Source organism: Narcine bancroftii, chromosome 4 (assembly GCF_036971445.1).
Source record: "Narcine bancroftii isolate sNarBan1 chromosome 4, sNarBan1.hap1, whole genome shotgun sequence".
Taxonomy (NCBI): domain Eukaryota; kingdom Metazoa; phylum Chordata; class Chondrichthyes; order Torpediniformes; family Narcinidae; genus Narcine; species Narcine bancroftii.
Window position 1 is genome coordinate 189,414,847 of NC_091472.1, and position 13,695 is coordinate 189,428,541.

General features: G+C 39.5%; 1 protein-coding gene across 7 annotated transcripts in view; it reads left to right on the plus strand.

Annotated features, from left to right (window-relative positions):
• The window catches only part of kdm2bb (lysine (K)-specific demethylase 2Bb), a 219,544-nt gene that overhangs the window by 189,772 nt on the left and 16,077 nt on the right, over positions 1-13,695 (plus strand). For 4 of the 7 annotated variants that reach the window (XM_069933299.1, XM_069933300.1, XM_069933301.1 and 1 more), the window contains 5 exons: positions 4,015-4,173; positions 5,502-5,588; positions 9,886-10,158; positions 10,786-10,824; positions 11,874-12,538. In XM_069933299.1, coding sequence (XP_069789400.1) covers positions 4,015-4,173; positions 5,502-5,588; positions 9,886-10,158; positions 10,786-10,824; positions 11,874-12,538 — 1,223 coding nt within the window. The remainder of the gene's footprint in view (positions 1-4,014; positions 4,174-5,501; positions 5,589-9,885; positions 10,159-10,785; positions 10,825-11,873; positions 12,539-13,695) is intronic. The other 3 variants (XM_069933296.1, XM_069933297.1, XM_069933298.1) reach the window with 3 other exon arrangements.

Below are 13,695 nucleotides of genomic sequence, written 5' to 3' on the forward strand. Positions count from 1 at the left end.
GCATTTGTCAAAAGCAGCAAGATATCCCCTTTTATAAATGTTGGTCAGCCAAAAAGCCCAATATTTTTATGGAGTCTGATATTCTATGACTTTTAACTTGTGTCAAATATTTCAATTTTAATTATAATTAACTGGGCTTTCACTTTGGTTTACTTCATCCAAGTTGCTATTTGCCATGCAGAGATTAATAGGTTATTAGTCTCTGTTATACATTTTCAAATGATGACAGTAAGCTGACATCAATTCCCCCTATCAAATGAGCATTGAAGGAACACTTCATATTTCCTGTAAAATGGGTTTATTTACATAAATTATTGAAATATTGAGAGAACTGCAAAAAAGTTAAAAATAAATGAATATAAAATTTGTATCAATTCTTGACTATGCATAGTCATAAAATTAATCATTAATTACTGATCACTATTCCTTCCCTCATCTTTATTAAATTCCTATTCCCAGGGCCTTTATAACTGTGAAAGCTGATAAGAATAGTTAAAATAATCTTATACCTTCCTTGCCTCCTCCACTAATATGACAATGATGTATTTTCACTGATTTGGAAACACTTGAGCAATCTGAAAATTGCTTTTATGCAGCTTTCTTAGCAAAATAATTTTAAAAATACAATTATCTGATCAGTTTGATTTCAAACCTTCTGGGCAATGTTAGTAACTAAACCAAATAGAGAGGGTGCAGAGGAAATTTATCAGAATGTTGCCTGGATTGGAAACTTGTTTTATGAGGGAGGCAAGGTTAACAGAGCTAGGGCTTTTCTCTTTGGAGAGGAGAAAGGTGAGAGGTGACTTGATGGAGGTCTACAAGATTGTGAGAGGCCTAGATAGGCTGGACAGCCGGCACCTTTTTCCCAGAGGACCATTGGCAAATACCGGAGGACATCTGTTTAAGGTAAGGAGGAAAGTTTAGGGGAGATGTCAGGGATATATTTTTACAGAGAGTAGTGGGTGACCTGGATGCATTTCAGGGGTGCTGATGGAGGCTGGTACAATAAGAATGTTTAAGAAAAATAGAGGATTATGGGTGTGAGGTAGGGAAGGTTTAGAGTACTGAGTAGGTTAATCTAGGTTGGCACAGTATCATGGGTTGAAGGGCCTGTACTGTTCTTAAAAAAATTGAACCATTGTCAAAAATTGAAGATACGGTGATGAGTTTATTATGATTACAAATATGCAGATTGGGCGGATACACCAAAGTTCTTTCTTGCTCCAGCCACCCAAGCATGCAAGATAGAGTACACCAAGTACAGTAATAGAAATTAAATTACCCTCCAATGTGGCAAGAAAGAAAAAGAGATAATAAATTATAAAGGATTGATAAATAAATATTCATAGATGAAGTTAGTGCAAGAAATTAAAGTGACGTTCCAATAGCACACTCAGATCTTTTGGTCATTTAAGGTTAGGATAGTGTGTGGAGCTTCAAGAGCTTAGTAGCTGCTGAAAAGGTTTCTTAAGGCCATAAGATATAGGAGCAGAAGCAGGCCATTCAGCCTGTCAAGTCAGCTCTGCTATACCACTGTGAGCTGGTCCACTCAGCCCCTTTCCCCTGCCTTCTCCCCATAACCTTCAATACTCTGTCTATTCAGATAGCTATCAACCTCTGCCTCAAATATACCCAATGACCTGGGCTCCACAGCTGCACGTGGCAGCAAATTCCAGAGGTTCATAACTCTCTCACTAAATAAATTCTTCTGCATCTGTTTTAAATGGGTGCCCTTCAGTTCTGAAGTTGTGCCCTCTTGTCCTTGACTTCTCTACCACGGGAAACAACTTGGACAGACATCCACTCTGTCCAGGTCTTTCAACACTCAAAATGCTTCTATGAGATCCACCCCCTAATCTGAACTCCTAAGGAGTATAGTCCAAGAGCTGTCAAACGTTCCTTGTATGCAAATCCCTTTGTTTCAGGATTCATTTTACTGAACAGTTCTACTATTAGCCCATATTTTGCCATCAATCAAAATTATATAGAGCAGAAAATGCACAAAGTCAATCAGGTGAATTGCTAAGTTTCATCTGCTCCAAGCGTTTTGCTCTCATGTCAAAATGTGTGTTAATCTTATTTTGTATTTGCTATTATTTCATGCATTTATAAACAATCCTTGCAACAAAGCCAGGAATTCTATCTCATTCAAAAAATCTCTAATTGTTTAACTGTTAAATAGTGTTCAGTGAATAATAATTGGTGGTTGAATAGGATAAATTAATGTCTTCATTGTATTGTTTGTTCTCTGTTTGCCCAGTATATAAACATACATAATTGTCATAAGCATTGCTAATATCACTAAAGTTTTTAGCATCACCTAATAAGATGCAGCGAGAAGGTTCAGTAGTTTGAAGTTTGAAGCCATTTAAAAGGATGGAATTGATGTTTTTTGCTTGTGAGTATTATTTCTGGTGTAGAGTAAGGAACAATGCTGGTAATTCTGACGGAAATTTAGTGTTTGGCCGTGAGAGCGTTCTGCCTTATGATTTTTTTTAATGTTGCATTGAATACTTTGCTAAAATGAAGACAAAGCAAGAAAACTATCTCTTGCTTTGCTCCAAAAGGGGATGAACTACAGGTAGCTACAATATTGTTCACCAAAAAGGTTAAATATTGGATTTTCAAGTTGGGAGATGTTTGTCAGAGAGCAGAAATAGTTGAAGACTTCTTCGATCGACATTTCAGTGCAGACAGAGGTTTAAAAGGTAGACTTTAGAATGAGGAGAACTTGCACAGTGCGCTCTATAAAGTTGAAGGGCTACATTGGCAAGAAACTGGAGAAATTTGCGCTCAAGAACGGGAGTTTTAAGTTCAGTGGGTTCATAATAAGTAATGAATGTTGGCAAATACAAGAGTGATGCTGGAGTCTTCTTCTTTGGCTTGGCTTCGCGGATGAAGATTTATGGAGGGGTAATGTCCACGTCAGCTGCAGGCTCGTTTGTGGCTGACAAGTCCGATGCGGGACAGGCAGACACGGCTGCAGCGGCCGCAAGGGAAAACTGGTTGGTTGGGGTTTGGCGCCGGGTTTCTCCTCCTTTGTCTTTTGTCAGTGAGGTGGGCTCTGCGGTCTTCTTCAAAGGAGGTTGCTGCCTCCCGAACTGTGAGGCGCCAAGCTGCATGGTTTGAGGCGATATCAGCCCACTGGCGGTGGTCAATGTGGCAGGCACCAAGAGATTTCTTTAGGCAGTCCATGTACCTCTTCTTTGGTGCACCTCTCTCACGGTGGCCAGTGGAGAGCGGGAGTAAAATGGCAACAAACCCACAAGCAGCCATATATTTATTTTATAGCTGATTGAAATTTGTGTAGATTTGAGCCTGCAGAGCAATTGAGGGGATCACAAGAATTATCTGCCAATCCAGACGAAAGATTTTCATAAATTTTAATTTTAAAAAATTAGACATACAGCACAGTAACAGGCCATTTCTGTCCACGAGTCTGTGCTGCCCAATTCACACCCAATTAACCCTACACCCCCGGTACGTTTCAAACAGTGGGAGGAAACCGGAGCCCCTGGGAAAAACCCACGCAAATACGGGAAGTATATACAAACTCCTTACAGAGCGCGGAATTCAAACCCTGGTACTGATCGTTGGCACTCTAAATGCATCGGGCTATCTGGTACACCAACTGTGCCACCCTCACGAAGATTTATCATTCAGCAGGACAAATTAAAGACAAAGTACTTCCTAGGATATATAAGAATGTCTAGGAAAATCGGCAAGGTAGGTATATTGGGTATGACATTTTGAAAGTACCTTAGAGTGAAAGTAAATTTAAGTTTCTGATAAAGGATTTTTGTTTTTATTTAAGATTTTATACAATTTTCTTGACTTTTATTTAAGATCAGGGGATGGTGGAAGACTTTTGTAAAGAAAATCCATATTATGTTGGGGATATTTGTTCAGAATAATATAATACACATACAGAGATAATACTGAAGTGGACTTGAAATAATTATTGTTGATTTTGATAGCTCGTATCATAAACAATATTTTTTAACTCCCCCTTAGCCGGTCCTGCCACACACAGCAGTATGTCTTATCTGTGGAGAAGCAGGAAAAGAGGACACCGTGGAAGAGGAGGAAGCAAAATTCAATTTCATGCTGATGGAATGTTCAATTTGTAATGAAATTGTGCATCCTGGCTGCTTAAAGGTAAAAGAGTTAAAGGTAATTTGTTTTTGCCCACCTATCCTATATATGTGTTGGTAAACAAGAAATTCTCAGGTGCTTGGACCTAATGCAGTACATAAAAGTACAGGAGAAACTCAGCCAGTTACGCAGTATCCATAGAAAGTAAAAGGCAATCAACGTTTTAGGCTTGAGCTCTTCCTGAGGGAGAAATGCTGAAAATCAGGCAGACATGTAGTGGAAAAAGGTAGGGGTAGGATCACAGGCTAAACAGGTAAGAGGCAAGAGGTGGATACAGTTTGAGGGTAGAAGAGAAAGTGTTGGGGAGAAGTTGTTTTGTGCAAGTGCTCTTTTTACTTTGGGTAATGAATTCCATCAGACCATCCATTATATTTAAAAGGAAATTGGTAGAATGTATCTCAAAAATATCTTCTTGAGGATTTCAATATGAAATTGAAATCTAATATAGCTAAATTTAAAATGAATCTTTTACTTAGTACACATGTTATGAGTAACCGACATTTAGAAACCATGTTCAATGTTGAAATAGATCTCAATGTTCTGCCTCGTGAAGAGGAAGGAGGCACCTTTTTGTGTTTTTCCATTTTATTGTTAGGTTAAAGTAGTCTTGATGAAGTGTTCCAATTTGAAACAGTTCCTTTTCTCTCACTGATATTTTTCAACCGCTGAGTTTCTTCAGCAGATTTTTTTTTGGCTTCGGCTTCAGCACCAGATGCCTTTACTTTAAAGCTGTTTCAAGATGTTCAGTAAGTCTATTCAGGGCTGCATAAATATATGTTTATATTTGTTATCCAGTTGGAGAGAGATTAATAGTTAAATAAAATCTATTCCTCTGTAGAGAATGTGTACAAACTTATTCCATAAATTACATGAATGTACAAGTACACAAAAATACTCATTGATACTGGTTACCATTATATTTTTGGAACTGATACTATTTCAGATTTGAATGCGTCTCATGTGCAAGGCTTTGAACTGAGATTTGTTCTTCACTGCGTTGCACCATGGGTATTCTGGATTTGATCAGAAATCAACAGCTTTGTTGCATCTGAAAAGAAATTAATTTAAAACAAGTTAAACTAGAAAATCTGCAGATGTTAAGGTCTAATGCAGTACACGAAAGTGCTGGAGAAACTCAGCAGATTGCTTTTTACTTTCGATGTTATCTTTTTAAAGTGCATGAGTTCAGAATTGTAGGTTAAGCTAGTATCTCTACCTATAAGGCAATAAGTTAAACTTAGAGAACTTATTAACAACCTGTTAATAATCAATTAATATTATTCTTCTGTTTTGTCTTGGTAAACTTTTATCAATGTTAATGGAATGTTTAATGTGCTTCTTGCTAGCTACAGGATGGAGATGGAGTTGTCAATGAAGAGTTGCCAAATTGCTGGGAATGTCCAAAGTGTAACCATGAAGGTAAAACAGGGAAAGTAAGTTTAACTAGAGTTTTCTCTTTGGCCTATTGTTGTGGGAGGTTCATTGTGGTCAGGTCTAACCATGTTTAACCATTAGAGCTTGTTCCGTCTTTCAATGTGACCACGACTGTACAGCAAAATTCAGTATCTGGACCTAAGCTTTTAGTCCTAGTAGTGAATCTGATTATATTGACTCTATTCTTCCTTTGATGTCCTGTTTTTCATCATCTTCCTAACTCTGTGTTCAGCTTGAAGAATTTCATCCCATTTTTCACCCATGTATGGACATGCACCATTACAGCAAGGTGCTCCCCCTCTGGAATACCCTGCAGCCAAAGTAGCAACAAGCCATCTTGAAGTCTTGCATGCAGATGCAGAAAGGTGTTTCTCATATTGTATAACCCTCCCACGGTTTTAACTTCCCTCCTATGCAGCTGAATTACCATCAATGTGGCTTATTGGAGGAGGCAGCACCAGGAGCCATCTCCTTCAGTGGTATCTAGAGCAGTAATTATGTTAGAGTGTGATGACCACAGGGGATTGCTGCTCTATCTGATGTCTTGTACCATGCCTAGCATTCACCCATTCCCTTCCTGCCTGCAAATTCTTAATCTGCAGTGTGATCACATCCCTAAATATGCTATCCAGATATATCTTAGGATCCTGGAAACTCCACAATGAATCCATCAGTAATGCAGCTGAATACATTACCCAATTCATTTTATTTTCAATCCTCCTGCACACTATTACTATTCTCTAAGCCTCTGCCATCATTCTTTTTAAACTCACCTGAGTATCGAGACCTCTGTTCCTGCTATTTTTAAACTCTCAACCACTTTTTCTGCTTTTTAAAACAAATTTCAAGCAGTTATCAGTAGTTTAAAGGAAAGGATGGGAGCTGAAACAGATTATTTCTTCTTCTCAGTTCCTGCCATTAAAGCAAATCCTTGCAAGTTGTAGAACTCGGCCGAGTACTGGATGTAGAACTTGATTCCATTTCCAATACTGCGTACATCATTATTTGAGAAATTACATCCTGTTTTTTGACAAGGATTTATAGTTTTCTTTTAAAAAAGGAGATTTTAAAAAAAGCTATGACTGTGTGTCTTTCAGCTGAAGAAACCCCCATGCGTTGTCTCCTCAGCCTCTCCTTCTCGAATGGGAGGTGTTTGCCTAGTTTTCTTGTGCTCTGCGCCAGTCCTCTGCTTCTCCTCATGGCTGCTGCCAATCATCTTGGGTGCAGACATAATTAAAACCACCTTCGGTCCATTAACAGGCTATTTAAAGCCAGTACAGAGCTGACAGCAGTTGGAATCGGCGAGAGCGCAGTGTCTCTGCTCTCCGTCGGTCCACACCAGTGGCAGCGCAAATTTTAAATGTGCTGCACTGACTAACTCTGGTAGAAGTTTTTTCATTATAATGAGCTTTATTTTTGATTGGAATTTAATCGCGAATCAGTATGTCCAAAAATATGATGTTGACATCACTGTTTATAGAGTTCACATTAATTATCATCGGATTATTATTTTTTTTTTTTTTTCTTTCTTTGGCTTGGCTTCGCGGACGAAGATTTATGGAGGGGGTAAAAAGTCCACGTCAGCTGCAGGCTCGTTTGTGGCTGACCAGTCCGATGCGGGACAGGCAGACACGATTGCAGCGGTTGCAAGGGAAAATTGGTTGGTTGGGGTTGGGTGTTGGGTTTTTCCTCCTTTGCCTTTTGTCAGTGAGGTGGGCTCTGCGGTCTTCTTCAAAGGAGGCTGCTGCCCGCCAAACTGTGAGGCGCCAAGATGCACGGTTTGAGGCGTTATCAGCCCACTGGCGGTGGTCAATGTGGCAGGCACCAAGAGATTTCTTTAGGCAGTCCTTGTACCTTTTCTTTGGTGCACCTCTGTCACGGTGGCCAGTGGAGAGCTCGCCATATAATACGATCTTGGGAAGGCGATGGTCCTCCATTCTGGAGACGTGACCCATCCAGCGCAGCTGGATCTTCAGCAGCGTGGACTCGATGCTGTCGACCTCTGCCATCTCGAGTACCTCGACGTTATATATAAGTACAACCTGATGAAACAGCGTTCTCAGTTCCTCGATACAGAAACATCCAAACAGACATAACACACATACAGACAAACAATACGTAAATATTGTTAAATAAATAGTGGAGGTTCAGAGGGTTTGTATGAATATTTCATCAGTCATTCAGCAGTCTCTGTACCTGTGGGAAGAAGCTGTTTTTTTTAACCTGCTGGTTCTGGCTCTCTTTCCCGACGGGAGTAGTTGGAAGGTGCAGGGTGATAGGGGTCCTCACCTCATTTTTGTGAGCCCTCTTCAGATAACGATCCCAGTAGATCTCATTGATGGGGAGGGTAGAGAGAGCCCAGTGATCCTCTCTGCCAGTCTTACAGTCCTGTGGATTGACCTCCGATCCAATGCTCTACAGCATCAGTTCCACACTGCTGATGACGGGAGCCGATGTCCCTGGTTAGTTTGGCTCTGAAAAAAAATTCAGATAAATGAAGATTTCCAATTTGTTTCAGATATCCTCATTTATCTGAAATCTTTTAAAAATTTCCGACATCTGAGGATTGTGGAGAATCTGATTTTGGATAATCGGAGTTGTACTGTATAAGTATTGTAGTTGGGGCCTTTTCTGTGCTGTATGATTTTATTGGCAGGTCAGGTCACTTGTCTGAGTGCCATGTAACCCAGTACTAAATTATTTGGCTATTTTTAAGTATTTGAACATCTAATACAGATATTAAAAGTATTATATTGAAGATTGTGTAGTGGCTTTCTTTTTTTCAGTTCTTGCAGTCTCTTGGATAAAGTAAAATCTCTGTGAGGAGCGTAACCTGTTTACACACTGCCACCATGTGGTATGGAACAGGAGTTGGGGAAATGCATCCCTTTGCTCGCTGCCTTTCCAAACTGGCTAAATTTTCGATGGAGCATCCTGAAATTGCTTCCTTCTATTACAATAACTGCTTAAAAAAATTCTGACAGTCAGGCAGCAAGTATCTGTGGAAAGAGAAACAAAGTTATTAGTGGATTTGATCCTCACAATGAGGTAACTTCTATTGACTGGATGACTGCTTTGTTGAGCACCTGCATTCACTCTGTAAGGATGTTACCTGCTACTTGCATTCTCCAGCCTATTCCCAGTGTTACTGCACTTCTGTTGAACAACATTTCATCTGCATTTTGCAACCTACCAAAGCTCAATATTGAATTCTATAACAACAGATAACTTCCTTTTGCTGCTTACATCTGAGGAGCCGAGGTCATCCACCTGGGATACTGACTCAGTTTCTCTCCATATGAACATAGACTTGGCCCACTGTGCATTAGCATAGTCTCTTAAATACTTTGATCCGTATTGTCACTCTCTAACTGCCCTTATTAACCAATCAAAGAGATGACCTCATCTTATCCCCAGGGCAACCCTAGCTTTGTTCCATCTTGTCCCTATCCTTGGAAATGTTTAAGAAGATTTTTGACATAACCAATTCATCAGATTCAGTATCAACTTGAAGCATTGCCCTTATTTTTATCTCTATGGATGCTGTTGGATCTGCTGTATATTTCTCATATTTTTAAAAGACCATCAGGGTTATCTTGTGTGTAGAGGTGTGTAGGACCTGAGACCCATTTGATGTTCTTGGACAGCTTGCTTTGTGGGCTACAGTAGTAGTGACTTGGTGCTCAATCCATGTCACAAGTACGGCACATGGATTGCACAGGTTCAGACTTGATTGAGCGCAAGATGACTTTTGGCATGTTGGTCTTTATTCTAGAGGATTTAAGTTCATAAGCATAGTGTAAAATTTTGATCTTACCTAAAAAAGAATATACATGCTTTCCCAATCATTTTCATACAGACCATATTTCTATAAATATTAATTCTCATATTTTGTTTCCCAGCTAGACTTCCTTTACTCCCATTTACATCATAACCCCTTTTCCCCACTGGTTTAGAAATTTCGAAACTCTCACTTGGTGGATCATCTCTTCAACTACTTTTGTTTTATTGCTCTCATGTTCATTAGTGCACAGCACCCAGAATTCCAGAGATTTCTACTTTTGAGGATTGCTCTTTATGTCCCCTGCCAATTTCCAAAAATTCCAGCTGCAGCATTTCAGATTTTTTTAATCATTGACTTTGTTTATGGATTGAAGGTTTGTTATACAGAATATTCACCATACATCCATAATATGGCATATTAATGTGTGTGCTTATATAAAGGCACAACAATTAACATTACAATCAAGATGAAGCACAAGAGGTATAAAGTTGTATCTGTTTTTTCTTCTTCTGGTCTATAAGCAGAAAAGAGGGCCAGGATTTAAGTATGCCTCCAATCTCCCAGGCTCACTTCTAAAAGAGCAGAGGCAGAACAAAGATCATAAGGACAATATGGAAACAGTGAAGAAGAAAGTTGACCGAGAAGAAAACTCAAAACGGAAATCGGAGGAACATTCCAAGAAACGATCTGATGACTCTGTCCCGAGAAGAAAATCTGAAGATGGGCTTGTAATGCGGAAGCGACGAATGATTGATAAAACGTCAGAGCCGGTTGTCAGAAAAAAGGTGCACCATTAGAATACAGCAATTGTAATGAAAGTGTTGTTTTCAATCAGTGTTTCATTTGACATAGTACCCAGACTTGAATACAATATGATTAATTTTAGGATTTTTGACTGATTGAAAAATGGTAACAGCAATCAATATTTTTGAAAAGCTTGTTGAACTGAATGAACAGATGCAACAGTGAAATGATTTATTTTTCAATAGGTTACATGCAGGCGCGCGTCCATACATATACATAGAGGTATATATATCTAGAGAGAGAGAGAGAGAGAAAATGTTCTTTTAAAAAAAACCATCCAGCCTGCTTTTATATGATTTAATTTTAAAATAACATGAGTAAAGTCCAGAGTAGCAATTAGGATCCAATATTTTAATTGTTGTTTTGCCAAATAATCAGTAGACACCATAATTTTGAATTTGGAACAGCTGTTGTTTAATAGGTTGCTAAAGAATATTTGCGTCCTGTGATGCACATTTTAGAGTCACATTTAATTCTGATCTATAAAGAATGGTCAAAATATGGAGACCTGAAGTAAATAAAAGATGGGGGTTTTTTTGGATAAAGAACTTTATCACAGGTTTCTTGTCAAAATGTCTTGCTGTTGACTCGGTATTCTTTTATTGCAGTTTAAGATTGGAAGGGAAGAAAAGCTGTTAAGGAGAAAGGTATTTATTTTATGTTTGTATACATTTAAAAATATTTGACCACTGGCAACACTGACATGTATGTTGAGGTACAGCAGCCACTGATCTAGGATTTCATGTTCTGCACTATTATCTCAAGATTAATTTTGATTTCAATACATTTATCACATTAAATTTAAATTGCATTGTCCTGGTGACTTCAAAAAGTTTTTCATCATTTTGAAACTCCATTTATTGGCGAGAAATAAGAAATGATGTAAAATGATTTCACAGCAACTATTCTGGATAATCAGTAAATATTTATGTGCTTTGCTTTTCCAGTAGCTCCTGTAAATGCCATGCCCATGCTAGGTCATGTGCTTTTATAAGCTATTTTTTGAAATGACTGAGGAACTCTGGGGGGGTTTTTTTTAAAGCCAGGTTCCTATAGCATGCGTGGGTCAGGAGTTGTTTTTATTTGGAGATTTGATAACGAATGTTACTTAATTAAATGAGTCTTTTTTTTTAAATGAGTCTTGAAGAAATAAACATCCCATGTGATTTGATTTATACATTTAGAACATCCCAGATGTAAACTTTTGACTCATTTGTAGTGTTTTGCAAGTGCAGTATTACATCAAATTCAAAATAGCTGCTGCTCAGCATGGTCTTTGAATTTTAGATCATGCAACAGATTGATTGTCCAAGTTTATTTGGCAAGTCTCATAGCAGCTGACCCCTCTATCCTTCTCCAGAGGCAAAAGCTTGTACATCTGTTGCCTTGCTGAATTGAATTTCTCTTTATGCTGCAATCCTAGGGTAATCTTTCAGAAATGGTTACACCATAGGCCACATTTTTAATTCATGAATCATAATAACAATTGCTTTCATTTAATGACATGTGGGTGGGGATAAGAGAAAATATGCACTCAGCCAATCTGCAGTCATCTTGATATCTCTTCACTCCTTGGTAGGCTCTAACAATTCGATTGTAATTCGCTTCACTGTTGTCTTATTGTCCTTGTATCTCTTTGCTTTTTTGAAGTTACTGTGCATATTACATTGACATTTGAATCCATTTACTTTTCTAGAAAAGATCCTTGCATCCAAATGAAGACCGTCCAGGACCTGTTAAATTACTGCGAAATATCAAACAAGAACCAGAGGATGATTTACCTGAGACACCTCAGAAAACAAAGGAAAGTGACCAGTCTAGGTCGAGCTCTCCAAGAGCTGGTCCTAGCACTGAAAGTTCAGAATCCAAGGAGAAGAAAAGCGAGAGATTTAAAGAGAAACGCAAGAAGCGATTGCACAATAAAGAACTCAGTAAAGAGTTAAGCAAAGAACTCAATCAAGAAATTCATAAAACTGAGAACAGCCTTGCAAATGAGAATCACCAACCGATTAAATCTGAAGGAGACAGCGAAAAAGTAGAAAAGCCTAAGCGACTGCTGGCAACCAGTGAACGACTGCACAAATTAAATGGAACTCCTAGGTTCAGACACCAGCTTACAAGTTTGAGGCGAGCTCCCAGGGTTATTACTCGACCGCCACCTTCAATATCGCCAACTAAATCCATTCAGATGGAGCGACACGTGGTGCGACCTCCGCCTGTCAGCCCACCCCCAGACTCGTTGCCACTTGATGATGGCGAAGACCACATAATGCAAAGGGAGGTGTGGATGGCTGTATTTGGCTATCTCAATCGCAAGGATTTGTGTGTTTGCATGAGAGTCTGCAAAACTTGGAACAGGTGGTAAGTTTTTATTTCTTTTGCCCTAGAATTGGGACGGGTGGGTGGGGGTGAACCTTCCGAAAAAGATTAAAATGTCTCACTTTTAAATAAATGTACAATTTCAGTTAGTTTACATAATGTCACACTTACCATAAGGGCTCACTGTCTTCCCTTCAGTACTTAAATAGTGGTTAATTTCTTCTCTCTTGCTGCTTTGAATTTCTAATGGTTTAATGGTATGAGTTGGCAATAGGTTAGTGCGAGACTTAGTCACAATACAATGATTAGCTCTCAATCCTCAAGTTTACTGGTCATGTGCATTGTTATCCTATCCAGGTGAAGCCAGTGGCCCAGAGAGATTTGAGTGCAAATCTGCCCACCACATATCAAGATTCAATTTATTTTCATGTAATTAAAACAGTGTCATATTACAGGAAATTGTCTTTTGTAAGGCAGACAGATTCTTTTCTTTTTTCTTTGGCTTGGCTTCGCAGACGAAGATTTATGGAAGGGTATGTCCACGTCTGCTGCAGGCTTGTTGGTGACTGACAAGCCCGATGCAGGACAGGCAGGCACAGTTGCAGCGATTGCAAGGGAAAATTGGTTGGTTGGGGTTGGGTGTTGGGTTTTTCCTCCTTTGTCTTTTGTCAGTGAGGTGGGCTCTGTGGTCTTCTTCAAAGGAGGTTGCTGCCTGCCGAACTGTGAGGTGCCAAGATGCGAGATTGGAGGCGAGATCAGCCCACTGGCGGTGGTCAATGGGGCAGGCATCAAGAGATTTCTTTAAGCAGTCCTTGTACCTCTTCTTTGGTGCACCTCTATCTCTGTGGCCAGTGGCGAGCTCGCCATATAACACGATCTTGGGAAGGCGATGGTCCTCCATTCTGGAGATGTGACCCACCCAGCGCAGTTGGGTCTTCAGCAGCATGGATTCGATGCTTGCAGACTCTGCCAGCTCGAGTACTTCGATGTTGGTGATGAAGTCATTCCAATGAATGTTGAGGATGGAACAGAGACAGCGCTGGTGGAAGCGTTCTAGGAGCCGTAGGCGATGCCGGTAGAGGACCCATGATTCGGAGCCGAACAGGAGCATGGGTATGACAACGGCTCTGTACACGATGAGCTTTGTATGTTTCTTCAGGTGGTTGTTTTTCCAGCCTCTTTTGTGTAGTCTTCCAAAG